The sequence below is a fragment of the Phaethon aethereus genome (assembly GCF_964289735.1).
Source record: "Phaethon aethereus genome assembly, chromosome: 16".
In the NCBI taxonomy this organism is placed as follows: domain Eukaryota; kingdom Metazoa; phylum Chordata; class Aves; order Phaethontiformes; family Phaethontidae; genus Phaethon; species Phaethon aethereus.
In genome coordinates this window covers 16,325,335-16,352,059 of record NC_138592.1, presented here as the reverse complement: position 1 = coordinate 16,352,059, position 26,725 = coordinate 16,325,335, and the positions used below count along the sequence as shown (strand labels likewise).

Genomic DNA, 26,725 nt, shown 5'->3' with positions numbered 1-26,725 from the left:
AGGGAGATGCTAAAAGTCCGCATGAGCTATTGCTCTTGTAGCCTGTGGTATCTAATGACATGAGCTGTGCTAAGACTCCTGCTGTGCTTCATACAAACACTGTGATATCAAAAAAAGATGGTCTTTTGGCTTCTCTGCCAGGTGCCAGCCTGGCAGAGCCCGGGCTCCAAAAAAATGCTAAGGAGGAGCGTTAGCTATGGTTCAGGGATGAATAAGTTTCTTGGCCGAGTCTGATTACCCACTTGGGATATTTGTGTTTCATTATAACTGACACTGAGAAGCGTGTTTGATTTGGAACAAATTTCAAGCAGGAACAAGTTTCAGCATCTGCATTTCCACTCTGAGCACAATGAGGGACAAAACAGGTTAGAGCCTGCTTGGCCAAGGGTGGGGACCTCTCGGTAGGGAAGGGGAGGGCAGTACATGAATCAGTTACAGGGAAGGAGCAGCTCGAAGAGCTGATCTTCCTCCCCTTGCAAAAGGGGTACTCTAAGCACCAAGTATCAGGTGTGTGTCTGAGGAAGCCAAGTGAAGGAGCTGGGGAAAGCCAGCTCCTCCCCCAGAGTGGGAGGCTGTACCTGGTGATTAACTCCCAAGCAGAGGAGTGGAACTCATGCTGAGTCCTGAAGGAACCTGTTGGGAGGAGCTCAGGAGTGCAAGAGGGCCAGAAAGACCTGGAGTCGGACAGAGGACTAATCCAGCTGGAGAGGCTTAGCATCAACAGCTCCGGTCATGTTCAACTACCTAGCAGTAGAGGTGAGACCTCAGTTCCACCGCAGGTATGGGAGCCAGCAAGGGGTGTCTGGGCCACTGAAGAGCCGCCTAGAGCAGCTGAAGAAGCCGTGGTGGAGGGAGCCCACCCCACTGGTGCTCCAGCACAGTGAAACAGCCAGGCTTGCCATAGACGCCTTTCTCGAGCAGGGGGAACGCGGTTACCTGAGTGCCATCGCTGAGGAACGGGAGCTGCCTTTTCTTTCCACCCTGGACATGGAATATATGAGCCATCAGAGAAATGAAAGCTTTCCAGATCCAAATGCAATGAAAGACAAAGAGGCTGACCCTGGCGATGCGGACACTGGAGACAGGTCCTCCCTCAACTCTGAACTAACATCTGGCACCTACTTTCCGCTCATGTCTGATGTGCACCCCCCAGAGCTGGAACTGGGGTGGCCAGGGACGTCGCTCCTGACGGTGTCTGGCCAGACTCAAGCCACTGTGATTTTCCAAAGAAACAAAGCTAACAGCATTAAGGATTTGCTCCGGTCTCTGATCAGCCGGGCACGGATGGTATGTATAGAGCTGCATCCCTTGAGTCCTGGGGTCTTGTGCCACAGCACCCAAGTCTTGGTGGCCGGTCCCAGAACTGCTCACCACACGCTCCAAGCTGTTGCTGCTGGCATGATGTGATTGCTTTTTCTCTAGCAGATCTGTAACTGTTCCTGCTCCTCTCCCTTCCTGTAATTTCTTTCTGACTGGGATTTCACGTCATACAGGCAGTGCCCTTTAAGGCACTCTGTGTTTGCGGGTATGCAGAGCACACTACCAAAGCCCGGAGCGAGTGAGCAGCAGGGAGTGCAGCGTTAATGCTTAGCTGTCCTCAGCTGGCCAGCGTTGCCCCAGCCAGCCCTTCTCCCCTCTGCCAGGGAGTTTGCATGGCCAGGGCTTTTCTCGACCCCGGGACATCATGTTAAGCAGGACAAAGAGGATACCACCATTGAGTTGCTGTGGGAGAACACAGAACCTGAGTAAGCTTCTGGGACTGAAAATCCCTGCCTGTGGTTTGAAGTAGGTTAGAATATATCATCATATCTTCTAGACTGGATGTCTATGCCTCTCTGAGGATGACTAAGATCAGCCCGTTTTGCCCCATCGCACAGTTTCTGCTGGGTAGAGATTGCCAACCCTCAGATGTAATAAAAACTGGACGACTACAATACTTGGCTACCAAGCACAATGCTGGTGTGAATTTAATCACTAAATTATGCTCCTTCTTGCTTCTTTTTACTTTGCCACTATACTGTGTACTAAAGCAGCAGCTCAGACAACTGTATCTCAGACACATTTTCAGCTTTTATTTGTCTTTGTCCTTTTTATGGTTCACCTATTCCATGTTAATTTTTTTGTACTATTTCATTTCAGTAGCATAGCGATATCAAGTATACTTTTAATGCAAAGTTCACTTTTAACAAGTCAGCTTCTAGGCAATTTCTCTTATCACTCCAGTAGTTTCTTATTTAACTTTACAGTCACTCCTTAAATTCATTACTGCCTAGCACAGAAAGCAGGAGATGAGAATTGTTAAGCCTGGACTTTTGCTGTGTCAAGAACACAAACTGTTACCGGGCAGAGTGAGCTAAAGTGTTATCTCCTATCACCATCTGCAGAGCTGAGCAAACGAAGTTATGTTGTCCTCAGCAGATGAAACTGCAGATGAAACATGCAGCAGCTCAGATTGCTGTGCAGCATCGTAACATCATTAAAGAACCACATATCATTGAAATTTGGGCATGATATGAGGTAAATGGGGATCTTTTTTTCTTTTGTCCAAAAGAAGACCATTTTGCCACAAAGCTACTGCTCAGTCATAAGCAGCCATTGCTTAATGCCTGAACTTCTGTTGCACCTTTGTAGGCAAATACAGGAAGTTTTGTCCAGGAAGTAAGTGATAAAAAGCTTTGTTTGTCCTTGCAGGCAGCTGATTTATGATATCTTAAATGATCTGAAAAGTCCTGTGACACTGCATTATTTTCAGCAATGGGGATTAAGACATAGTCATGGCAGAATGCACAAAGTAAATGACTACCAAGAAGCGTCCCCTTTGTCACTTAGCACGTGTCCCGGATCTCTGACGATATTATGATCCTTTAAACCACATGAAAAACATCTTGCTGCTTCCTCAGTTCACAGGAACTTCTCTATTGCTGCAGGGAGGCTGCCCAGGCAGTAGGTGCTTTATTGTACTTTAAGTACATTTTGAGCTTTTTACTTTTTTTGCTTGGCTTGAGAAAGCACTGACAATCTTCAGCCCTTTATGTTCTAGCTGGGGATTTTCATGCAGTGTTTTTGACTGTTGCATGAAATGTGAGAATGAGTTTTCAACCATCTTATTGGTTTATTACTGGTGTTTTACTGGCTTCCAGGTTAGCAGCTCTGGCCAGTGCTTCCTGTGACTAACTCTATGATTGACAGCAGTTCCAGCTCATTCACAACCCCAGTTACACATCTTTACAAGTAGTTAATGAGTCATTTTACTCATCAAACCATCCAAAAGGATGTTACCTGTATGTCTTTTAATGACAAAAGAGCAGCCAGTGGTAAAAACATCTTTTGCTTGAAACGACAGTAGCAACTGTGCAGAGAACCGCTTGCTTTTTTGCTTTTCAACTGAGGTTTCTGCATTTCAAATATTTTCTGCACTAGACTTTAAGCTCTCATCATACACCCCTCCTTTAGAGTGTTTCTCCTCCTGTGTGGTTACAGCTAACCTGGAAGGGGGATACAGTGCTGGTGGGATGTGCGAGACATGTTGAGACCCCTGAAAGCTTTTCCTGGGTCCTGTAGACGGGAAGGTGTGTGTCTTCAAATGTTGTTTGCTGTTTTCTCCTGTACAGTCATACAGAACAACATCAGCTGATATATTTTGCAAGAGCATATTTGTACTGACAAATCAGCAAAAAACACATTTGTTTTATTGGTACCTGTTGCTGGTGCGGTTTGTCTTTCTACTTTGCTGTATTTAACCAGCTGTCTTTGAAGATGTATTTTCAGATTTGAGCTTTTCTCTTTGCAGACATAAGAAGGTGCAGTGCAGCCACACCTTAGCCTTCATTTGATAAAACTATTACAATTTTACTTTTGTTGGATGAGCTCCAATCTATTTTGAACTGTCCATGCTTCTTTCACCCCTCTTGTACAACTGGCCGCACATCTGCATTTATGTGCGATGGTAGAAGGGTCCCTGATAGTCCCACAGGGAAGCAACGTATCACTTCAAATGGCAACACTAAGGTAATGACCAAAACCACACTGCTATTGGCAAATACCAGTACAACCAGCTGTGCTGGTTAGAAACCAGACAGATGGCAACCCTAGTGGGGTGCTGGTAAGCGCTGTAATTCCCAAAGTGATGACTGCAGTAATTGCTGAATTGTGAGTTTCCAGAACTGGATTTAGGAATACCATGATTTAACCCTACAATGGCAAGGTGTGAATTTTCTAGAGCCTGTGGGGCAGCTGTGTCTTCACAGTGTCCTGACTTGCCAAGGCCATGCCATGGGCTTGCAGGCTGTGATCAGCTTGGTGAGGAATAGGGATGCTCTGAGGCAGCTCCAGTCTTGCAGCTCCCACCACTGAAACCATGGGACTGGAGGCACTGGACATACATTGGTTTGTAAGGCCAGATTGACTTAAATGCCCAAGGCTTTTAAATGTGAGACACGAGTTGTCAGGAGCCTGAACTGGAGATGGTACTTGGGTACCTAGACTTCCACTGCTTTATAGAGCTCTTGGAAATGATCTTTGAGGCTTTAGACCTCACTTTTGTGACAAAAGGTTCTTAGGAGGCTTCAAGGGGAAGGCTTCCAGGATCGTCTTCTGCCAAAACTTCTTGGCTTTGAGGTTGAGCTGATTATTATTCTAAGAGCTGCCTGCTTTGTTTACCAAGAGGATATGGTAATGAGTGGCCCTTACGGTTGTCCTGTTCATGCTTAGAACGAGCAGCCCCACCATGGGCACCTGCATCTCCACCATGTGAGGCTATGGCAGGGCACAACCTCCCCTCTCTCTGCCTGCAACGCTTGTCACTGCAGACTGCAGTGCACATGGGGCTGCCAGCCTTCCTGTCTGACATTGGCTGTGGGTGCTCGCCAGCACCAGCAGGAGCAGCTCTACCCAAATCCCTCCTGTGAAGGGATCGCATGTGAGGAGGCCGTGAATAGAGCCATAACCTGTATCACCTCCTGATGCCAAGCGAAGACCTGCTTTGGAAAATATGAGTCTGACTATCACGCAGGGCTCCACCCAGCTTGCACAAGCTGGCGTCCCGCTGCCTGGGGCGCTTGCTCCCGCGCTGACGCCGGAGCCCTGCCACAAGGCTGCCAGGAGATGCAGGTCTGCCTGGCAGCCTGCTGCATGCAGCCCAGGGCACTGGGTGCCATGGGTGACTCTGTGGCACCTGCTGCCATGCACACCCAACCTACTGACTGCTCAGCCCCATCCCCTCTCACAGCGAGCACTGTAGCACTGGCAGTGCCGTTTTTGGGCAACAGCCCAGAACTTTGCCAAAGCCTGTGGTACTACCAGTGAGCACTGGTAGAGGAAGGCAAGACGGTGTGGACCTTCTGTGCACGCTAGGTGCAAGAAATGCCTCTGAGCATGTGGGCAATAAAGGAGCATCAATCTCTCTTACTTCCCAAGCCAAGTTTAGATTGTCTCCAGGGCCAAGCCTGCCTCAGACCTAAGTTTGAGATGAGCTGAAATATCATGAGGCAAGCGTGGCTAAGAGGGACTTGCCTGAGGCCTTACACAAGGTTTGGGCTATAGTTTTTTCCTGGTGCTTCATCATTAGAAGATGGGTGGCCCATCAAAGTAATTTGGCTAAATTGCCTTTGGTCTTTGGCTTAAGGCCAATGTGGAAAGACATGGTGAAGTCCTGCTTTTTTGTGTGGGTCTCGGTGGTACCTAATGCTGATAGCCCAGCAGCAACATAATAACATTAAATAAAAGCATTAATAAGATGCTTCTCACTGCTTTCAAGAGTTCTTCCAGGGCTGACTCTGCTGTCCATGCCAGATGAGCGCATTTCAGAGTTTGCCAGAGGCTCATAAGGCTTCTGGGAAGATGACACGGACAAGAGCTACAAAAGAAGTGCCCTTTGGATTCAGGCTCTGAAACATGTATCTCCCAGGGCCAGGGTGAGAGGGTGGAGATATGGTTTTGGCCTGGGTAGTAAGAATGATTTTTAGCTCTTGATGACAGCTGCCTTGTGTCCCATGTGGATGCCTGGGATCACACCAGCCTCCAGGAAGGTTCTTCCCCAAACTCTGCTGTGATGGGCTGGGCCTGGGGTCTTCTGCAAGATGTTGAGGACCAGTGACAGTGTGTAAGGCATCATCACAGAGATGGTCTTTGGGGACAAATCAGATAGAGACAAGAAATCTTGTCCATTTGCAAAAGGGATAAATCCTCAAGGGAGCAGGAAGCAACCTTTTGGCATTGCTGCCCTCCTCTGCCATGGCTCTGGTGCAGAGGGTCTCTCTATGGTGTGTGCAGGCAGAGTGGGGCTAGGAGGACCCAGCTTGCCAAGCAAAAGGCTGGGCAGGAGAGCATGGAGAAGCCAATGGGGCCCTGCTCTGCCCATGGCAGCTGCCTCCACTCGGCACCTAGGCCATGAGTATGAGCCTGGAAAGAGGCAATTTATTAGTGAAAACAGAGGAGAAGAGCTACTGGGCAGTGGGTGATCTGGGAACAGTATTCCAGTCTGGAGCAGAGACATGAGCCTGTCCCCATATCCAAGGACTCTTGGAGCTCCTCTACTCTTTTCTGAAGCTATTCCAGGTCAGACCTGCGGACATGATTCGGCCTGTTCCTATTTAAAGCTTGAACCACTGCACAGGTAAAAGTCAACCTCACTGCTGTCCTCTGCATTTAACTCTGTTTAAAGAGGAGCAGCTGAGCAGAAGTGGCAGGGGAAAGCTCACCCTACGTGGTCTGCTCCCTAGGGTGATTTGAACTATGGAGAACTGCATTCATGGCTGTGCTCTAACACAGGCAGAGTAGGTGTTTAAAAACAGGATTCCCACCTCCTCATGAGGTGCATGATGAGCAGCAGAACAAACTGTCATGCATTTTGTGTGCAAGGTGTAGTGCAGGGCATGAACACCGAGTAGCAGGGTTAAGTAGGCCATTCAAGCTTTATTCCAAAACTCAGTGCTTTTTGGGCCATCTTTAGTTGGGCATCCTCTACGAGGTGCAGAAACTCAAAATCAGAGTTATGCACACAACTTCCAAGTACCAAACAGTCACCTTATTTACTGCTAAGATATAGTAAAGGCTGGGACTAAAGTACCTGGTCAGTAGTTAAATTTTTTTTTAGCCTTTGAAATTAAGCTGGCCTGCCAGCAAATCCTTCACTACTTTACCTTCTTCAGTCTCCCAGTGTGTTACCATCTTCCATGAGTTCTTGGTGTTAACTGTTAATGGTTCAAGGTCTAAGTCACCAGATTGCTCTGCAAGTATTCTCAGGTGAAATGCGTCAGGCCTGACAAATCATCCAGCTTAGCAAGCGCTCTCCTGCCTGTTCCTTCCTTCTCCAAGATGTCCCCTTGATTCCTGTCACTAATGGTGATAGCCAACAGATGACCCCAACAGTCCCTTCTGATCCAAATAGTGGCTGTCTTTATGTTGTCTGCTGGAAGCCTCACTCTGCGAGGAACAGTGGAACAACTTCTCCAGTCACATCTTTATTTTTGGTTGATTTCCCTTGATCTGTTGTTCTGGTTGCAGGTTATACTGTACTTTGAATTTTCAAGTTCTGGGTCAACTCAGGTGTAGTAGGTGCTTAGAATCACAGAATCGTAGAATCATTAAGGATGGAAGAGACCTCTAAGATCATTAATTCCAACTGTCAACCCAACACCACCATGCCCACTAAACCATGTCCTGAAGTTCCATGTCTACACATTTTTGAACACCTCCAGTGGTGGTGGCTCCACCACTTCCCTGGGCAGCCTGTTCCAATGCTTGACCACTCCTTCAGTAAAGAAATTTTTCCTAATATCCTATCTAAACCTCCCCCAGGACAACTTGAGGCTGTTTCCTTTTGTCCTATCCTTGTCCTACTTGTCATGACCGACCTTCCATTTTCTGTATTTTACTTCCAGTTCTTTGAGAATCCATTTAGCCAAGGTGGTCTTGCTGCCTCCCATCCCATCTCCACAGTGGGGTGGGTTGCCATGGCCTTCTTCAACCTCATTCTTTAAAGAACTGGCAATTCTTGTTAAAATTCTTTTCCTTTTTATAACCTCTCCCTGGAAGACCTTATCTTGCAAGTCTTCCGTTTATCCGTTTATTAAGATAGATTTTCTTGAACTTTTTTTTTTTTTTTAATAATGCGAGCATTATTCCTTCTTTCTACTGTTAGGTTTCATAGCTATCACTTGCATCCTGGGCTGTGGTAGCAGGAGTGCTGCCAGCAGGGAAAGGGAAGGGATCCTTCCCGCACACATTATTCTACAATTTTGTCTAGTCGCCCCTAATCTTGGAACAAGGACATGTAAACTCCCTTACATGGCTGTGTGTCCTTCCTGAAAATAAAGATACTTCTTTATATTAATATGCTAGTCATCTATGGAGTCACTGATACCGACTGAACAATGATTTTGGTCAGTCTCAGCTATTCCGTTTATATGCTGTATTTCTGGCATATTTGTTTAAGGCAATGCACATCTGTTGCATCAGAGATATTCAGAGTTTGTGCACGTGCATTACCCTTTCAGCTATTTCTTTCTGTGAATGACAGATGAGACAGGAGGTAACTGGATGGGGAATGTCTTCATAGTTATTAAAAGTGATTTTATCTGCTGTGGTGGGGTAAGGGCTGTTAAACACAAAGGTCCAGAAGCAATCTCCACTCACGTGACTACAGACACACAGTAACTCAGGAGGTCTGAATACTTAATTCATAGTTTAAAGCACAATTCACTCTTGCATGAAATTTCAACAGGCTCTCGGTTTCCCCCCCCCCTCTTTTCTCCTGGCTAGGTGATAGCAATTGTGATGGATCTGTTCACAGACATGGAAATACTGTGTGACCTGCTGGAGGCCTCAAGCAGACGGCATGTCCCTGTTTACCTGATCCTGGATGAAGAGTACTTGAAGCATTTTGTGGAAATGTGCAATAAAATGGCTCTTACTCAGGACAACTTCCCAGTAAGTTTTCAGTCACACAGTGGATATGATAAACAGGTCTTGGATTCGATAAAAACCATGTACCTTTTGTTCTGTTCCCTCTGCCTCATCCCTAGGACCTATCCCTTCTCCCATTGTCCCAGGCTAAGAGACCATGGCTGTTTGGTCTAGGAGATCGAGATCCATCTGGAAGCACAGGGAAGGAGTGGAGGAGCCTCCTAGTCCCATATCTTGATGTTTTGTGGTCGTCGTTTCAAGTTTTACACACAAGAAGTGTGAAGTCAAGGCCAATAAGATGCAGTGCATTACTGAACGCTTTGCTGGGCTGATGCAGATAGGCAGACAGAGGTAGACCAGAAAACATACGTTCATGTGGACCTGTATCATCTCCTTTCCTTGTGCCCTCTCAGCCTGTGCTCTAGGACATAGAATTGCACGACTTAAGTTGCTCATAGTTCAGATCCCTGAGCTCAGTTTAGTTTCTGGCCAGAGTTGCTGTAGTGCAATAGCTGGGTGGGGAAGGGAAGCAGTGAGTCCCTTCAGATGTCCTGATACAAAACCTACCATTTCCTCCTAGCCCTGCTGCACTGACTCAGCATAAAACTACATGTTAAAAATCTCATGTTAAGATCTGCTTTTAGGCTTTGTGATTCAGCTGTGCGTTCATGAGGGATTTGGGAAGAGCCTGATTCCCCACTCTGTGGGGGGCCCATCAGTGATGGTGTGTGGTGCCCAGAGCAGGCAAACAATAAAAATTAATATGTCATTGCGACAAGCTCTCTTGGGAGCTTGCAGACTCAGAAACGCACACCAGTATCTTGCTGCTCCCCATAGCCTTTCTGGCTACCACCTACCAATGGAAGTTGGTTTTTTGTTGTCATTTGTTAGTTCTGCAAGGCCAGCAGTCCTGGCTGTGCTCCTTCACTGGGTGCATAGGATTCCCTGGAGGACTGATTTTCTTCCAGCCACCAATTTCATAGGTTTTCCCTTCATCTTGGTGGGGAACGCTTGGAAGTTACCTAGTTACCTCCAAACCATTTTTACCCAAAAAACAGGCTAGGGAAAATGCAAAAATAATGTTTTACAGCATTCAAATTAGATGTAGTTACAAATGTCTTAATTTCCCCTCATTTTTAACCTGTCTACACAAAGATTAACTTAGAGAGGCTTCCTTCTTCCCCCATTTTGGTGATGCTCTGTTCTTTCTTGCTTCTCACAAGCTAGACCCATTTCATCCTGCCTCTTGGATGGCAACTGTTAGGGAAAACTGCTTCATGCTGCAGCATGTTTGCTTTCATAAACAACTGCATCACTGAAGTCACCTGGTGGATCCAGATAAATTCCATCTCTCCAAAATTTATTTTATTTGCCTCTTATCCAAGAGCCATTGTTTTTAGTTAAAATTAGAATGAGTTCACATCCATGGAGATGTCTACATCTCTTTGTTAGACCTGATGTCATGTCTTGTCCTTGAATGGCTAATTAACACTTGTCTCCCCCATTCAGTGACTCATTGGCAGGTCTCACTGTGAAGTGCGTCTTAAGCTGATGCATCTCAAGCGGTACATTAACATACACGCTTGATATTCACATCTAAGTGGAATGAGTGTATGTATTTTATTCCTGGCTCTGAGTTGCAACAGGATGCGATGGTAAATCTCCACTTGGAATAATTGGTGACAATTTGGGGTTTAATAGGGAGTTTGGGGCAGTTTTCCCTCCAGCACCTTACTTCGAAGAACACTGTGTGAGCCTGCTGGTGTCAAATCCTGGTGCTGAACATCAGCAAATCCCACAGTGGTGCATCGAGCATTGGCAGTGGTCACAGCAGAAGGCTTAACTGTTGGATTTTTTCAAATGACCATCTGCTGAACCTAAAACTACTGCCTAAATCGAGTGAGAGTGGTACCTGGCAGTCTGGCTTTCCTGCAAGACTGCAGGATTCTCATCTTGTTTGGACAATTCAGGGCCTGGATTGCCAAAAGGAAGAAAAGGATGGGAAAAAGGAGGCAGATACCAGAAACTCACACAACCTTGGAAAGGATAGAGGGAGTAAAGAAATACTGTGGTGACAAATCTATGGGATATCCCTTACTTGAAGTGGTTTTAACTTTCCTGGGGGTGGAGAAGCAGCTCCTCCCAGTAAGAGCTAATATTAGTAAAACCTCAGCACTGGAAGAAAAAAATTCCTGTGTTGATTTGCAACAGGATTAGGTGAACACCTCCCCAAGCATCTAGCTTTATCTTGCTCTATATCAGCAACTTGGGGTGGCATTTCAGAGTGTCACAGGTTAATGGAAGTTGGCAGGGACCTCAGGAAGTCAAGTCCAACCTCCTGCTCAAAGCAGTGTCACATGTGAGGTCAGACATAGTTGCTCAGGGCCTTACCTGGTCTCGTCTTGAAAATCTCCAAGCATGGAGACTGCACAACCTCTCCAGGTAACTTGTTCCAATGCTTCTTATAGGGAAAAAGTTTCTCCCTTCTCATAGGTGACAGATGAGGACATTTTTCTGGGACGTAAGGAGGCAACAAGTGAGAGCCGCAGTGCAAAATTGTGAAGCTTCAGCTCTGTCCCTGCAAAGATTTCCATGAGCTCAAGAGAAGACTGGACAAGTATTTGGAGAAGAGTTCCGGAGGGGCCCCACTAAGACAAACCACAAGAGGCTCAGGAAATCCCCTAAGCCGAAAACAGAGTCAGCAGCAATATTTGGGGGCGGCATCACAAATTATTGCCTTCTTCCTGCTCTTTCCCAGCTGCCATTGTCCACTGCGAGAGGTAGACTGTTGGGTCAGAGGGACCCCGGTCTGGAGGAGATTTGCTGCTGTTAAGAAGGCCTGAAGGCAATGGTGCTCCTTGGGCGGGCGGGGAGACTTCCTCAGCGCTACATGACTGTCAAGCCTTTCCCACTCTGCTGTGATGAGCTCCCCAGCAGATGTTTCCGGGAAGCCCACCTCCTGCCCACAGGCACTCTGACGGAAGAGGAAAGCCGTCAGGAATGGAGTCACCTGCCATGGGGTGACTACCTCCTGCTCCTTGCCCCCGAGGCACAACTTCCATGCCATGAACCCCACGTGAGGCCAGAGACTGGGCGAGCCGGTCCCTGGCTGTGTACAGGCGGCCTGAGGAGCCCACACATGCTCAACCTGCCCGGGAAGAGGAGGGGGAGAAGGTTGATGCCCAGGAGCAGCCCCTGGAGGGGTGGCAGGGACGTGGGTCAACACCCTGTGGAGAACATCTGTAGGCAAATCACAGCTATTCACACTTGTCTTTTGTCTGCAGCACTGGCTGTTAGAAACTGCTGTGTCTGGCCAGACCGAAATCTGCTACATGGCGGAGGGGAGGCTGTCACCTCCACCAGGAGCACCCACCGGCCATGGGTAGCACCCACCTCCGTCAGAGGCAAAATGGCGCCGGCAGCATGTGCAGCCCGTACCAGCTGCTGTGGGTCTTTATCGTTTGCAGGGCTGAAGCTAGGCAGGGATGAGCCGCCCACAAAGAGACCTGCCGGGCCAAACGCAGGTGGTGACAGCTTGTGACAGCTCCTGATGTGCGGAAGCCGCTGCAGGTGACAGGGGAGCTGGCCTGCAGGGGCCGTAAGGGACGATCTGGCAGGCCAGTGTAGGTGCAGCCTTAGGGGTGCTTATTTACATATGAGAGATTTTGTTTGGCAGTGTCTCATATAGACAGGGCCAGTAACTGTTTCCAGTGACTGCTCTCCTCTTCTGCCTTCCCCAACTGAGGTGCAAATAATTTTTATTACGGGCAAAAACCTCACATTGTGAAAAAGGCTCCTGATGGATACCGAGTGCCTTATTTCCCAGTTTGTACTGGGCAGTCGGTTTTACAGGCCAAAGTTGTATCAGAGAAGTTCTTTGCAGTCTTTACAACAGATGAGGATCATGTCTGCTTCACTTGAGTACAGCAGCTGAAAATTTTAATATAATTTTTAAATATACTGATAAAAGGCAATTCTTAAAATATAGACATACCTTTCTGTAAATCTTTTTTATTGAGCAATATTTTGATTTTAAGAAGCCTGTCACTGGATAAAACCTGAACTGCACATTTGATTGATTAGAAACTTGCTAGTTGTTATGGGTCAAAATTTAGTTTAAATGCAGAGCCATCTACTAGTGTGGTTAATTGAATATTATCAATGATCTGGAAGAAACTGTATAGCTTTACACACTTCAGAAATAATCTGTAGGCTCATAGGATTCTCCAAATCTTTTCAAACTAGCATTTGTACCTAAGTGCAACTTGTTAATATTTGCTGGTATTTTTATCTTATAGAAGCAGTGTGTGTAATAATGTGTGACAAAATCTTTGGCATGTAGAAGCCAAGAAATACTTAATGCCGTGCTGCATTCTACCTCTGGGAGCAGAGTCCCTGCTCGAGGGAGTCCATCAGTGACGCATAAGGGAACATTTCAGTTTGGTTCGATACGTGTCCCCTTACCATCTCTGCTTGCTTTGGTTTCAGAACATGCGCATAAGATGTCTGAGTGGAGACACATACTACAGCAAAGCAGGCAAGAAATTTGCAGGCCAGGTTCTGGAGAAGTTTATCCTGATTGATTGTGACCAAGTTCTTGCTGGTACATACAGGTAAGAAAAAGTAGCAGCTACTGTGACAAAGACTGGTGACACTGAGAAAAGATTCATTACCAAACTACTGAATAATGTAACTCTTATTTTTTTTCTCCATTATAATGATATGCTGGTTTTCCTCTTCATTTCCCCTGATAAATGTCAAGTTTCATCTTCATGCTTTACCTTCTTCTACTCCGTCCTCTTGCTCATACCTTGCTGTTTAGCTTTCAGATTGCATTAACTGCTTGTCTGCCAACACCGACACTTCCTGGACACATCTGTCTATGAGTATTGCTTCATTTCTTAAGAATGTAAAAAATATTCTACTAGGTCAGATGATGTTCCACCTAGCCTCGATTCTGTCTCCAGTGGATGCTGTTTAGGGACATCAGTCCAAATTGCTATCTGTGGTCCATCCACCTTGTCCTCCCACAGCATGTGCAATCGTTGCATACATCCCTACTTACTCCCTCTAGTACCTGTTGTGTACCTATTGTCCGTGAATTTGCCCTAACTCATTGTTCTAAACCAATCTCCTACTAATTTCATGAAGTGCTTCTAGTTTTAGTGCTGCAGATTGGTAAAATAGCTGCCCTACATTCAACTAAGTCATTGCTTTCACAGTTTTCCAAACCTCCATCTTATCCACCCTCCATGCCCTTTTCTTATCCGAAGTAAAGACCTCTGCCTGTTCAGTCTCTTCTCATAAGGCAGCTGCTGCATCCCTCAGTCATTTTAACTATCTTTCTCTGTACCCTCTCTAACCTCACTATGTCCTTCTTGAGATGCAGAGATCAGAACTGCATGCAGCCCCCAAGCTATGGCTGCACCAAGGTGTTAGAGGGTCAAAATGACGCCCTCTGCTTTGTTATTATCACCCTTGCTGACAGTGGCCAAAATGCTTGAATTTTTTAGTTGCCATTTCACACTGAGATGATGATTTCAGAAAACTGATGATGAGTCCGAGCTCCTTCCTGAGCTGTTCCATGTTCAGCATCAGAGAGGCCTGATAGAGATAATTTTTTCCCTATGGGTACACCACATTTTCCTACACTGAAGTTCATCATCTTCCACATATTTGTCCACTTGCTCAGTTCTTTGAGGTCCTTCTGGATTTCCTTACCTTCAGTGAGGTATTCAACCACCTGAAGGAATTGAGGATCCTCTGCAAACCTGGGGATTTCACTGCACCCCTCCATGGTCATCAATCAGATGAAAACCAGTCCCAGCCCCAGTCTCTGGGGCCTCACTGCTGACTCTTACCCATGCTGAAAACTGACCATTAAGCCCCTGTGCATCCTCTGCTTTCACCAGCTCTCAAGTCCGTAACAAGACCTTTCCTCCATGCTCACGGCAACTTAGTTTCTTAAAAGGTTTTGGTGTAGAACCTTGTCAAAGGCTGTTTGAAAACCCAAAAATATGTAGTTGACTGGTCCCTTTATCCATGTGCTCACTGGCTCCCTCACCAAACTCCAGCAGGTCTGTGAGGTAGAGCTTACCTTTACAGTAGCCCTGTTGACCTTTTCCCAAGACACTGTGCTTCTCCATGCCATCAGTAGTCTAGTTCTTGACAGCTCACTCTGCCATGTCCTGGGATGGAGGTCAGCTCCAGTGGTACGGGGGCCTCAAGATTACATCCAGAGACCTCTCTGTAGGTGGGATCATATTGGAAACCTCGCAGTCCTCGGCAAACATCTTTGCAGTGGCCTCGGTACACGGGAGTGAAACACATCTCAGTGTCGCCAGCCTCAGCAATGGGTGCAAAAAATTCATTGAGGTTCTCTGCTATGGTCTTGCCATCACTGAATGCCCCTTTTGACCCATAGGCCTCAAATGGGCCCACCAATTTCTTAACTGCCAGTACAGCGTTTTTGAACAACCTTCAAGCCGTTAGTCATCTTAGGTTTTTTTGACTGCTCCTTTTCATCTCTTTTTGACTAATTGCTGCATTTTTACATAGTTACCTTTCTTGAAATTGAATATCCGTGTGCTGCACTTATTTAGATTAATTAGCTCTCTCCCACTACAGAGTTAAAATTGTGTTGTGAGCATTATTACAAATGGGCTTTTCCACTTCTACCTCTGGAACTGTCTCTTATGCATCATTCCAGATCACATCCTGAATAACATCTTTTCTTGCAGGTCAAACAATTTAGACTAGTTAATTCTGGCGAGTAATCAGTTATTGCTTCCAAGAAGTTTTTCTCCACAGCTCATCCCAGTGAAGCATTAACCTAGTATGTATATGAGTGGATGAAATCTCCCACTATTACTACCTGTCCTAATTTTGCAGCCTCTGTAATCTCAGTTAACACTGTCTGATCACCATCACTGTTCTGATCGGAGGGGTGGGAGTACTGTTCTTGTACCATATTACTAGACTCTGAGTTTTCCACCTATAGATCTTTCCCACAGTATGTTCATGCTGTTGCACTTCATATTATCCTTTACAAACAGTGCAACTCCCCAGGACAGACTGTTCCAATATTTCTGTGAATTTGGTGTCCTGGCAATACTTTGTTCTCCTTCTACCAGGTCTCCTTGAACACTGCTCTCCCCCTCCCTTTCTCTCTCTTTTCCATCTCTCAGCCAGCACATGCTGGACCCTCAATCTGCCAGTGTCCTCAACAGTGCTGTAGCTCTAAGCTGCACCTTCTCCTCTGCTTTTGACTTCATCATCTCCGAGTGTGGAGGTCTCACCTTACCAACTCCAGCAGTGAAAAATGGAAGTACCCAGTTGAAACTGGTTATGTAGAGTATATAAACAATATGGAGAGCAGTGTCTTGCAGCTTTTTGACCATCCTAAGACACGTATCTAAGAGCAATGGAGTGAATCACTGCCTGGAAACATCTACCCATCTCCACTGACTGCAGGGGGCAGGGATTAGATAACTGAGAGACGACTCATTTTTCAATGGCTAAAACTGAGTGTGTGTCAGCTGGATTGAACTCCACAGCTGGAGGAACGTCTTATTTCCCTGTGGCCCAGAGTCAGGGTATTGCTTAAAACACAGATTTGGTTCTCTGGGTCAGTTCCTCCCTCTGCTGTGCTGGGGCAGGGATTTGGGCCTGCGGTGTGCTTCCTTTCTATAGATCTCTGTATAGCTGAAATTTCTTGAGTTCTGGAAGATAATTATTCAGCTGAATAGGGTCTTATATCTGATTCTCTGCTGTCCCAGTAAGCACATGATGTTCTGGACTAAAAGAAGCAGTCTCTCCGTGGAATTTGTTCAACAGTGGTCAGAAACACTTCCACAGGAGAAAATCAGAAAGTCTGCTACTGGATATACTGCAGCCTGGTACTATACCTGGTATAGTAGATATTTAGATTCCTCTTCCTGCAGATGGGAAAGCTAGATTCAAAGGATGGGAATAGTTACTGAGTAAAGCCAAAGATCCAGGGATGATACAGGAAAGAGGGTAAGAGTGTTTTTACTCAGGCTTTACAGTTCAACAGTCTTGTGTGCAAGGATCAGAGGTTTCAGAACCTCCGGGGTTATATGTTGTATGTGCTGCTTCATGTTCAATTTGCCATAGGAGACTTTTTCCTACCAGGGTTGGCCTCCACATGGCAATGGGTTATGCAGTTTAATTTATGTTTTGTGTGAAGAAGTGATCCATTGTATTTACATTAGACCTACTGCTAGATAATTACATTTGATGCCCCCAAATTCCTATAACCTGGGCACAGTAAATCGCTGTTCCCTATTTACTTTCTTGACTGCATCCATGATTTTGTCCTCCTCCATTATAATCCCTCATGTGAATTACCTCTTCTCCAGCTGAAGTATCCCCAGCTATTCAGTCATTTCTTGTGCAGGAGAACTTCCAGACCTTTAATCATGATGTCTATCTTTTGTGAGACGAATTAACCGGAACCGCATGAGGTGGTCAAGATAGCCCCACAAACTACACTTTGGCATTGTAGTATAGTGGTGACGTCTGGCTTTTCCTCTGTCCCTGTTCTGGCAGCTCCTAGTCTGCTGTTTGCCTTTTTGACTAGTGCTAAACATTGAAGTGATCATTTTTTTTTAACTGTCCATGGGAATCCTGCTCTCTTTCCTAAGTGTTAATATCTGAGAACTCATCAATATATAGAGACCGTCAGGGTTTTTGCAACAGTTTGAATTTATTGACATTGAATTTTGTCTATAATTTTGTCAGTTATTCACCCCATACCATAAGATCCTCTTGCAGCTTCTGATTATCCAGTTTTCTTCTGACACCCACGAATAATTTTGTCATGAGCTCTGACATGGACTGTTTCTACCATTTTTCTGAATATGTTGGACAGAAGCGATCCCAGCACAAAATTTGTGGGATGCCAGAGGGTAGATTAAAACTATTGCTGGCATTTGTATCCCATCTTTAATCAGCTGTTACTCCTTAGGAAGAACCTTCTTTGTACTCCGTGATCACTTAATTTTTCTGAGAGTCCTTGCTGAATGGCTGTGTCAAAATCTCTTTGAAAATTCAAGTATGCAACATCAAGCAGATCATATGCATCTGTGTGCTTGCTGCCTCCTTCAAAGAACTGCAAGGGCTTTTGAGGCATGGCTTCCTTCCAAAAATATGCTGAGTCTTCAGCATTATGATTATAGTTATTTATGCATCTAATCATTTTGCTTTCTATTTGCTTCTACCAGTTTGTTCAGTATGGAAATAAGACTGCCTGGTTTGTAGTTTTCCAGGAGCTCTTTAAAAGGTTCACATTTACTACTTTCCATTCCTCTGCTACTATGTTCAATTTTAAATGATAGGTTATTCACTGGTTAATAATTGGAAAATTGCTGACTTCCAGTTTTTGAAAGCTATTTACTTTAATATTTTCCTTTAATGCACCTTTTAACTATGGTGACTTTTTGGATGTTTTAAAATGTCTTTATTTTGATAGGTACATTTTCTCTGAGATTCTAATATAACATCTTTAAACAATCTTCATGCTGCCTCAAGCATTTAAATTTTTTGGTTACTCTTTTAAATTTCTTTTTAATAGCATTCTTCACTTTCTCTTTTAAGTTAAGTATTACTGTTGTGGATTATTTAGGTCCTGAAAGAATATTTGATATGGGTACGTCACGGTTATTTTTTTACTGAGTGGCCTTTCCAAAGAAACTTTCTGAACTGGTAATGTTATTTCTCCTTTTGTTGGTTTTCTGGTTAGTTTCTCCAAAAAGTGGTCATTTATAGTGTCTAAAATGCAGTTTCTGCAACTCTCCTAGTAATGGCCCCCACTCAACATGGCTATAACTGAATGTCCCTTTATTCCTCTGCTTTCTGCCTTCTTAGCCTCCCGGCGCTTCCTCAGCATGGCATATTCACCATCAGCACTCCGCTCAGAAGGTTCACAGTATAGCCCTAATACTATATTTTTCCTATTTGGGAGCAGAATTTTAAGCCAACAGAAATACATTTCATTTGTTGATGTATCATTTACCTTATCTGACTGGGTTTTTTTAAATGTATTATGCCACTACCCCAGCAACATATCCTCTGTTTGTCCTTTCAATTTCTGCCCTTGCAGTTTTGTTCCTTGATTTTTGTCTACCCAGTAAGTTTCTGAGATGCCTCCTGTGTCAGTCATCATTTCAGCTCAGGTATTTCACAACATCTGTCTGTTTCTTTAGCTCATAAAATTTATGTACGCATGTAAACATTTGTGTCTGACCTGGTTCACCACGGTGCACTTTTCTAAACACAGTTTTATTGTTTTCAGATGTTCTTCATCAATTCTAATTTCTTACCTAAGTGTAGTAGATTTCCATCCTGTCCTTCTATATAGTTCTATATAGAATATAGTTTTCTTGCTTTTATTCCTAAGGTAAGGTGGGCAGTCTCAAACTGTGTGGCATTCTACACATCACAGCTTTGCTCCAGGATCTGATTTAAAGCCTCCCTATATCTTCTGCGTTACATTGTGCAGCAGTCGGGTTTCATTTAGGTTAAGATGGAATCCAGCTTTCTTTATAGAGTCACTATGTTCTTACAGTTTTCCATTTCCTTATGATTTACCATGCTTTCACTAACATAATTTCCATAACTATGTCCTGAAATGCTCTTTTACTTCTCTATCCCATTCTAAGCATGGAAGAGGGAGCATTTTATAAGGCTACCAGTAAAATCCTGATCATTTTTAGCTTCCTACTTAGGTGCTTTTATTTTACCCCGGAGACTCATCCGGTATATTTTTATGTTAATGGCACCTATACAGACATTGACCAGTGGCTTCTCTGTAGTGCTCCATAACTTAGATCCAAACTGTCCTTCACTCCAGTGAGCAACTCACTCGTCATTCTTTGCTGTCATCCTGCCTGAGCATTGAATCATGGAGGACCATGTCTGTGTGCTGTCTGTCTCCTATGGACACCAACACAATTTAGTACCTTCCATATAGTTTGGTTTGTACGACCTGGGGACAGTTACCACGCTGACCGTCAGTTGTCTCTTTTCCAGACTCAACATCTGCTGTTCCTCAGAGGATTGAAGTCGAGTGAAAGAATTACACATGTCTTGTAGGCCACAATGTAGTTCATACATGAACAGGATGTTTGCTTTTTTTCTCAATACTGTGACACTACAGACACCTGTTTTCCTTAAGACATACTCTAACCCCCCAGAGCTGCTGCCTACTCATTCTCCAGCCTGTATTTGTGCACCTGACTGTGACTGCCTGGAATATATTTTCTTTGAATATTTTCCTGTGGAACTGCATCCATTTTTTCAGAATCTTTTTCAAACTTGTATCTGTGCAGTCCCTTTCCATTGGATAGGATTTGTGAATTTAATGAGTGTACACTCTTCCATTATTTAGGCTGCACCTGAAGATATTGGATAGCACTAGAGCCAAGATGCTAGATCCCTCTAGAGTTTCAATACATCCTTCTGTGTTGACAGTGAATCTAGATGTCTAGTCTCTCTGCCTCCTCTCCTGCAGAGGGGTATTTTCCTTGACTATTCTTGTCTGTCCTTGACTATTCAGGTATTCCGTAAGTGTCTTTTAATCCTTCAGCTGTAAGAAAAGACTCTTTTCTCCTCAAATGCATGCTCGAATCATGCCTGAAATCCATTTTTAGTCTCTAGTTACATCTCTAGCCATCAGATTCTCTCTTCTATGATGCCTATATGCAGTATTACATGCATGTAGCAAGAGTAGTATACATACTGACATTTTCATATTGAACCCCATATGCTGATACTGTTGTTCTCTATGCTGACATTTTCCTTGATAGTTTTGTAAAAGCCCTTCTTATTTTCCAAAATACTTTTGGCAAGCCAAACTCATTCTGATCTATTGCTGCTTATTGGTATGGCAATCAGGCATGTTTTTGGAGAGTTTCCTAAATATGGGAACCAAGCTCAGTGCTCTTACCTTAAACAACCATAGGCAAATTAGTTTAGACCCCTCAACTCTTATGTGTTTATTGATTAAATATTTCCCTGTGTTTTCCATCTTTAACATTATATTTCCTCTAAATGAAGACAAGGAGAAAACAGGGTTCATTGAGATATCTAGGAAAAGCAATAATCTAAAGTCCAAAATGTAATTATATATCTAGTTATTTAGTAGTATTCTGGGCACCAGAAGAAATAGTATGTTTCTCTGAGCACTTATTTAACATAACAGAGTGAAGGATATGAAGACAGTTACTAATGCAGCAGATGAGAGGAGGCTATGGGCAAATAGGGCTAGAGCTAAACAGGATCTTGAACAGGAAAACTAGAGTAAACATAGCCAGGTTAGGACTAGAGAAAAGAGGTGGTATTGTCAGCCTGAAAGGCAGTTACGTGGCTGTTTGACTTACGTGGCTGTTTGAGTTGCTTTAGAGGAGATTAAATTTCTCAGCTCAAAATGGAAGATGGTCAAATTATTGGTATACGTCCTGCCACTGGCAGAGAGAGGAAGGAGCTCATTGTTTGCTATATTGTAGTGAAAGAAACTCAAGATTGGGGGTTGAAGCTGACATGACAACTGAAACTGAAAAATGAGAGGAGAAGGTTGAGAGAATTACAAAAGCTCTGCACCTGGCTTCAGTACAGAGGAAGAAAAAACTAAGTACCTAAGTGTTTGGCAATGTACAGATAAAGCTTACATGGGTTTGAAGCTGGAGGAGTCTTGGAATTTCTTTAAAAGAAAGATGCTGATACTCTCAGGTATCCATGTCCCAAGGAAGAGGAAAGAGCTTTTATAGAGCAAGTTCCAGATCTAATTTGATGAACAGTCATCTCAAGAAAGAAAGAAATTATAATTAAGCAGAAATTCAGTGCATAAGGAACGGAAAGCATAGTGTATCAGCCAGGAGACCCCAGGCTGATATGTACAGCAATAAAGTGAGCATTGCCAGAAGATATGTAGTATATAATCTTGTGGAGCATACCAAAGCAAAGAGGAGGAAGTCCTCAGGTGTATAAATAAAAAGTGAATCCAGAAGAAAGAGACAAGGCATGCTACTGTAAGGATGAATAAGAACTAAGAGAGAACTGAGATGGGATGCCCAAATTAACTCAATACATTGCACTTTTTTTAATCAAAATGAAGATGAAAAAATGAGGAGTGGAAAGGATTTCAAGTGCATTGAAAGCAAGTTTAAAGAGTTTACTGCAATAAAGTCAGATTATTGTCATCTTTCAAAGAAAATGTCACTTGAAATTAAGGGTTAAGTAATGAGTCTTATGTTGTATCAACATTTAGCAACCAGCAAAAATGACACACAGAATTTTGTATTGGCATACAGAAAGAAAAGAATGCCTTTGACAGCCAAGGTGACAGAAAAGCAATAAAAATGGTAAGAGAAACTACTGAAAGAAGCAAAAAACCTTCTCCTGCAAATTGGTATCTCATTAGTTGGAATACCTGAAGCAGAGAAGCCGAGTGTGAAGAACTGCGAGTCACCTGTACAATACAGCTGTAGAAAGGCCGCTGCAACCCTAGACCGTGTTGCAGTTTTACAGAGGGACACGCAGAAGAGCTAATCCTGTTGTTGAAAAATGCTGCTGGGACTGGGACCTCGGCTGGAATACCGCAGGGTGTCCTTGCCACTCGTGCTCGACCCGAGCCAGAGCACCAGGGCAGGGGATGCTGCGGCGGGACGGGCAGGTCCCTGCCTCCGCTGGGAGGTGATGCTGCGACTCCATCTCCTGGCCAAAGGCTGAGCTGCCCGCGTTCCCCCCAGGCTCCCGCTCCAGGAGGGGCTGAACGCAAGGCAGGGAAGGGATCCAATCCTACAGCAATCCTTTCCCAGATTCCTGTAATTTGTGTCCCAGGGTGATTCAGAACTGGTTACGGGATCTCTGTGTGCGGCAGTTTGTTACGGAAAAAATAATGGCAGGAAAATCCTACCACTTTTAGAAACTCATACGAATTTTTAGCATCCACAACGGCCTGCAGGGAGGAGCTCCACAGCTTGCCTGTGTGTTGTGTTGTGCAAGGAAGTATCTCTTCTTGTGTGTGTTGAATTTGTAGCTTGTTAACTTCATTCAATGCCTCATTTTTATACCACAAGAGACCAAGAATGATAATTCCCTGGCTATTTCCCCCATGCCATCCATGGAGGAGACCTTTATCAGTTTGTAGTGATAGGAATAGCCATGGCTGGCACAGCCATATGGTTCTACCATGGAAACCTGTACTATGGCAAGGAGGATGGCTGTGTCACTTGGGGGACTTGGATGAGTCCTTCCAGGTCCTGTCATGACACAGAGTGGGCAGCCCCCCATTGGATCAATATGGGAAACTGGGACACAGTAATGCTTGGGCTGGGGAAAGAGCCATAAGAGGCGTCAGTGGCAGGGACAATCATAAGGCCAGGGATCTGAAGCTGCTTCCCATACAGAGGAAAGGACAGCTCATGTGGATGAGAGGAGATGGCTGGGTGTATCTGACTCGTGCATTCCTGTAGGGAGGCAGTACTTGGGTCAGAGGGTGCTGGAAGAAGACAGAAGGTGGAAGTCATTTTGTCCGGGGAAAGAAGGAAAACCTAAGCAAGACCTGTTGTTTACCTCCTGCTAAGGTGGCCAGAGGCCTTGATGGGTAGCTGTTGTGAGGTTCTGGCTAGACCATTTGAGTCTGAGACATGAGAACTCCTAGCCAGAATGAGGATGACAAACGTGACCGCTTGCACAGCTCTGTTTCCAGGTCTGCTGGTAACAGCGGTACGGCAGGCATTATCCTCCACCTGCCTGACCAGGGTCCTCTCGCAGTTCACAGCACAATGCTCACAGTGTGAGGGATGCAAGCCTGCCCCTCCGGAGGGGCTCTTTGGGGGGTGTATGCAGAGTGTAAGTATACTACTTTTTTCAAAACAGCATTATGAACCATAACAACTGCATACTGCTCAGGAACAAGCCAAGAGCTGTTTCTCCTACTAAAAGTTCCCAAATAGCTATCTTGTGAAGTAAGCATTGATGAGGTCCCAAAACATAGTGCCAGTATCTTGTCCTGAAATGACATTTACTTGAGAATAATTGGAATCTCCTATTACAATTGTTGTCCTGTATTTTCTGTGATTTCATCCTGCTCTTGTCAAAGTCAGTATCTTGCTTTAGCAGCTGGTAATGCAGCCCTAAGCTGGTACTTCCATCTGTGAATGTTCTGTTTTATTTAACACAATTAGTCTGCTAATCTGGTTTGACTATAGCAAGAGTAAAAGCAGCAGCTGATGACTGAGGTGACCAAGAGCCTGAGGAGCCTACTCTGTAAGAGGAGGTTCCCTTTTTAATCTAGGAAAATGAAGATTGGGAGGAGAAATATGGTTACTATCTGTAGATATATGGGGGGAGAGCTAATTAAGTTACAGTTTTGGCACAATCAACAGGTAGGGTTAAACAGATAAGGAAAATATGCAGGGTGGCAATTAGTGAAAGTTTTTCCCCAGCTGGGGCAAAACCTAATTCGTTTTAAGGTGGAAGATAACAACCTCCCAGAAAAGATCCCAAGACATTGCACTGCAAGAGCAGGGACTGGACTTGCTGAGCAAAGGACTCCTGAACTTCTAACGCCATGCATCTCTTAACTGGACAGCAAGGAAAAGATGGAAAGAGTCTGAGGAATCTCACAGCAATATTTATGGAAAACATCATCAGCCTTGCTGTCCTGAGGTATTCCTGTGGGGCTCTAGAGACCTCTGCTCCTCAAGGCAGTGCCTAAAATCTCCATTCCTCACCCTCCTGCCTGCCTAAGTGGCTCCTTCAAGTCATATGTTGCAGGACATGAGAACACAGCTCCTGCCAAGGTAAGGGAAGAGAGCAGGAGACTAGGCATGCCTTGATAGCCCCTCAAACAGTCTCCTGGCCCTCTGTGGAAGGTATGGTTGCAGTGTACCATGCTAGCCAAATGCTGAGCTAGAAAGTCTGCAATACAAATATGAGTTGGGCAGAAAGAGCCCTTCTCATTTATGAAGCACTGAGCTTCATTTATCATTCCGTGCTTAGTGCTTCATATCTCATTGTCCCAGAGCCACACCATCTCCAGCCAGTCAGAGCTCTCCTTGCCAGTGCCTGCTTGATACAAACCACGCACACCGCAGTACCTGCATGGACTGACAAGCCTGCCCACGAACGGTTAGCTGGTACTCTCCAGCCCACGGATGGGATGGGGAATGGGAAATGATGGTTCCTTGCTTATGGGCAGAGAGCACTGGCAAGAGGAATGTGGAGAAGAAAAGGCCTGAAACGTACTGCTGTGCTTTTTAGGCAGGGACCTGTTGCTGCTCTACATCCTTCATAAGGCTAAGGAAAACCAGCTGATATGGCTCCTTCATTGTTTATATTTCCATATGGTTCGTTACATCGCTGAGCTGAAATCAAATGACCATTTTAGGGTTGTTCTTTTGTAATTCTGTAATGAGTACATTCATCTCTACAAGTAATCTCAGACGTGCATACTTCAGATAAAGTTTTAATGACATAAATTGGTCAATGCTAGGTATCTTGGCACTCTGTGAACTAAAGTTAGATGTGGCGTGTTTTTTTTCCTTTTTTCACAGTTTCACCTGGCTTTGCAGCCAAGTCCACACCGGCCTGGTGACCCACTTCCGTGGTCAAATTGTTGCAGAGTTTGACAAGGAATTCCAGTATTTGTATGCAGAGTCCAGAGCAGTGACCAGCTTCTGTGTGCCAGATCCTGGAACGTGCCCCTCATCTCAGAGTATCTCAAAAGTTGCCAACTCCCTTTTAAAACCCACACAGGTGAATGATGCTGAAACCTTGAGCCCCTCCAGCAGCCTTTCCAATGTAAGCATCAGAAGCATAAAAATGTCTCCCTTTCTCAAAAACTCCAGCTGCAATCTACACCAGGAAAAGCAAGATTCAGGCTCTGATTCTGGTAATAAGAAGGGGAAGGAAGACACATCTCTGAAGCCCACTTGCCCTAAGCAGCAAGGAGAACCACCAGACTCATTGAACAGTCCTGCAAATAAATCCACCCCAGCTTTGTATCACAAATCAAATCTCATGACAGCAAAGACATTCTTGCAGCCAGAGCCTTCCCCTGACACGAGCTCCAATAAACCTGGTTATCAAGGGGACAATAATGCTAACAGCAGCCACTGCTCCCCACTAAGACAGGAGGAGATTTTGCAGTCCCTTTCAGAGGGTGCCAGTAGCAATGGGACAAGCATGAAGCAGAAGGGGCCTGCTGCTACCTCCAGGGAACCAACAGCAGAAAATGACAATGCTTTTTATGAGATGGAAAAAAGACAGACTCCCGGACAAGGAAAATTGGACCTGCTATCCCCCTATCACCAGCTAAAACGGGATAAAAAGCCTGTAGTTCCTTGCTATGATAAACTCACTGAGGACATGCTGATGGAAAAGAACAGCGCATATGGGGCTGAGAAAAGAATGACTCTTGGGCACAGTAAGCTGGATCTGATCACCAAGTACAACAAGTTAAAATCTAAACATATACATAGTCGGTTTGAACTCTGACCTGAGCCTCGAGGTGTCCTTTGGTCTTATTTGCAAGTGGTTGCTTTTCCCCACCAATCATCACATATGGGCCTTGAAATCAAAATATGGGTGGCAAATTAGTCCTATTAAAAGGTGTCTGTGCTGTTTCTAATATATGCAGATGACTGATTCAGATTATATTAGCAAGTACAGTTCAAATTTTCAATTACAAGATCATGGCAGGAGAGAGAAAATGATATAAACATAATCCATACTTCTATGTTCTTTTTTTACCCATTTGGGAAAGAACCATTCCCCCTCAAACTTACAGCAAAGC

The 26,725-nt window shown here is 44.7% G+C and overlaps 1 protein-coding gene across 1 annotated transcript; it reads left to right on the top strand.

Moving 5' to 3' along the window:
* Positions 1-613: 613 nt before the first annotated feature.
* FAM83C (family with sequence similarity 83 member C) lies at positions 614-26,427 on the top strand (the record flags this gene model as incomplete). The annotated part of the gene is given in 6 exon segments (XM_082007057.1): positions 614-661; positions 663-709; positions 711-1,287; positions 8,761-8,928; positions 13,393-13,517; positions 25,485-26,427. Coding segments are annotated over 6 exon segments (1,908 nt in total).
* Between the last annotated feature and the right edge of the window lie 298 nt (positions 26,428-26,725).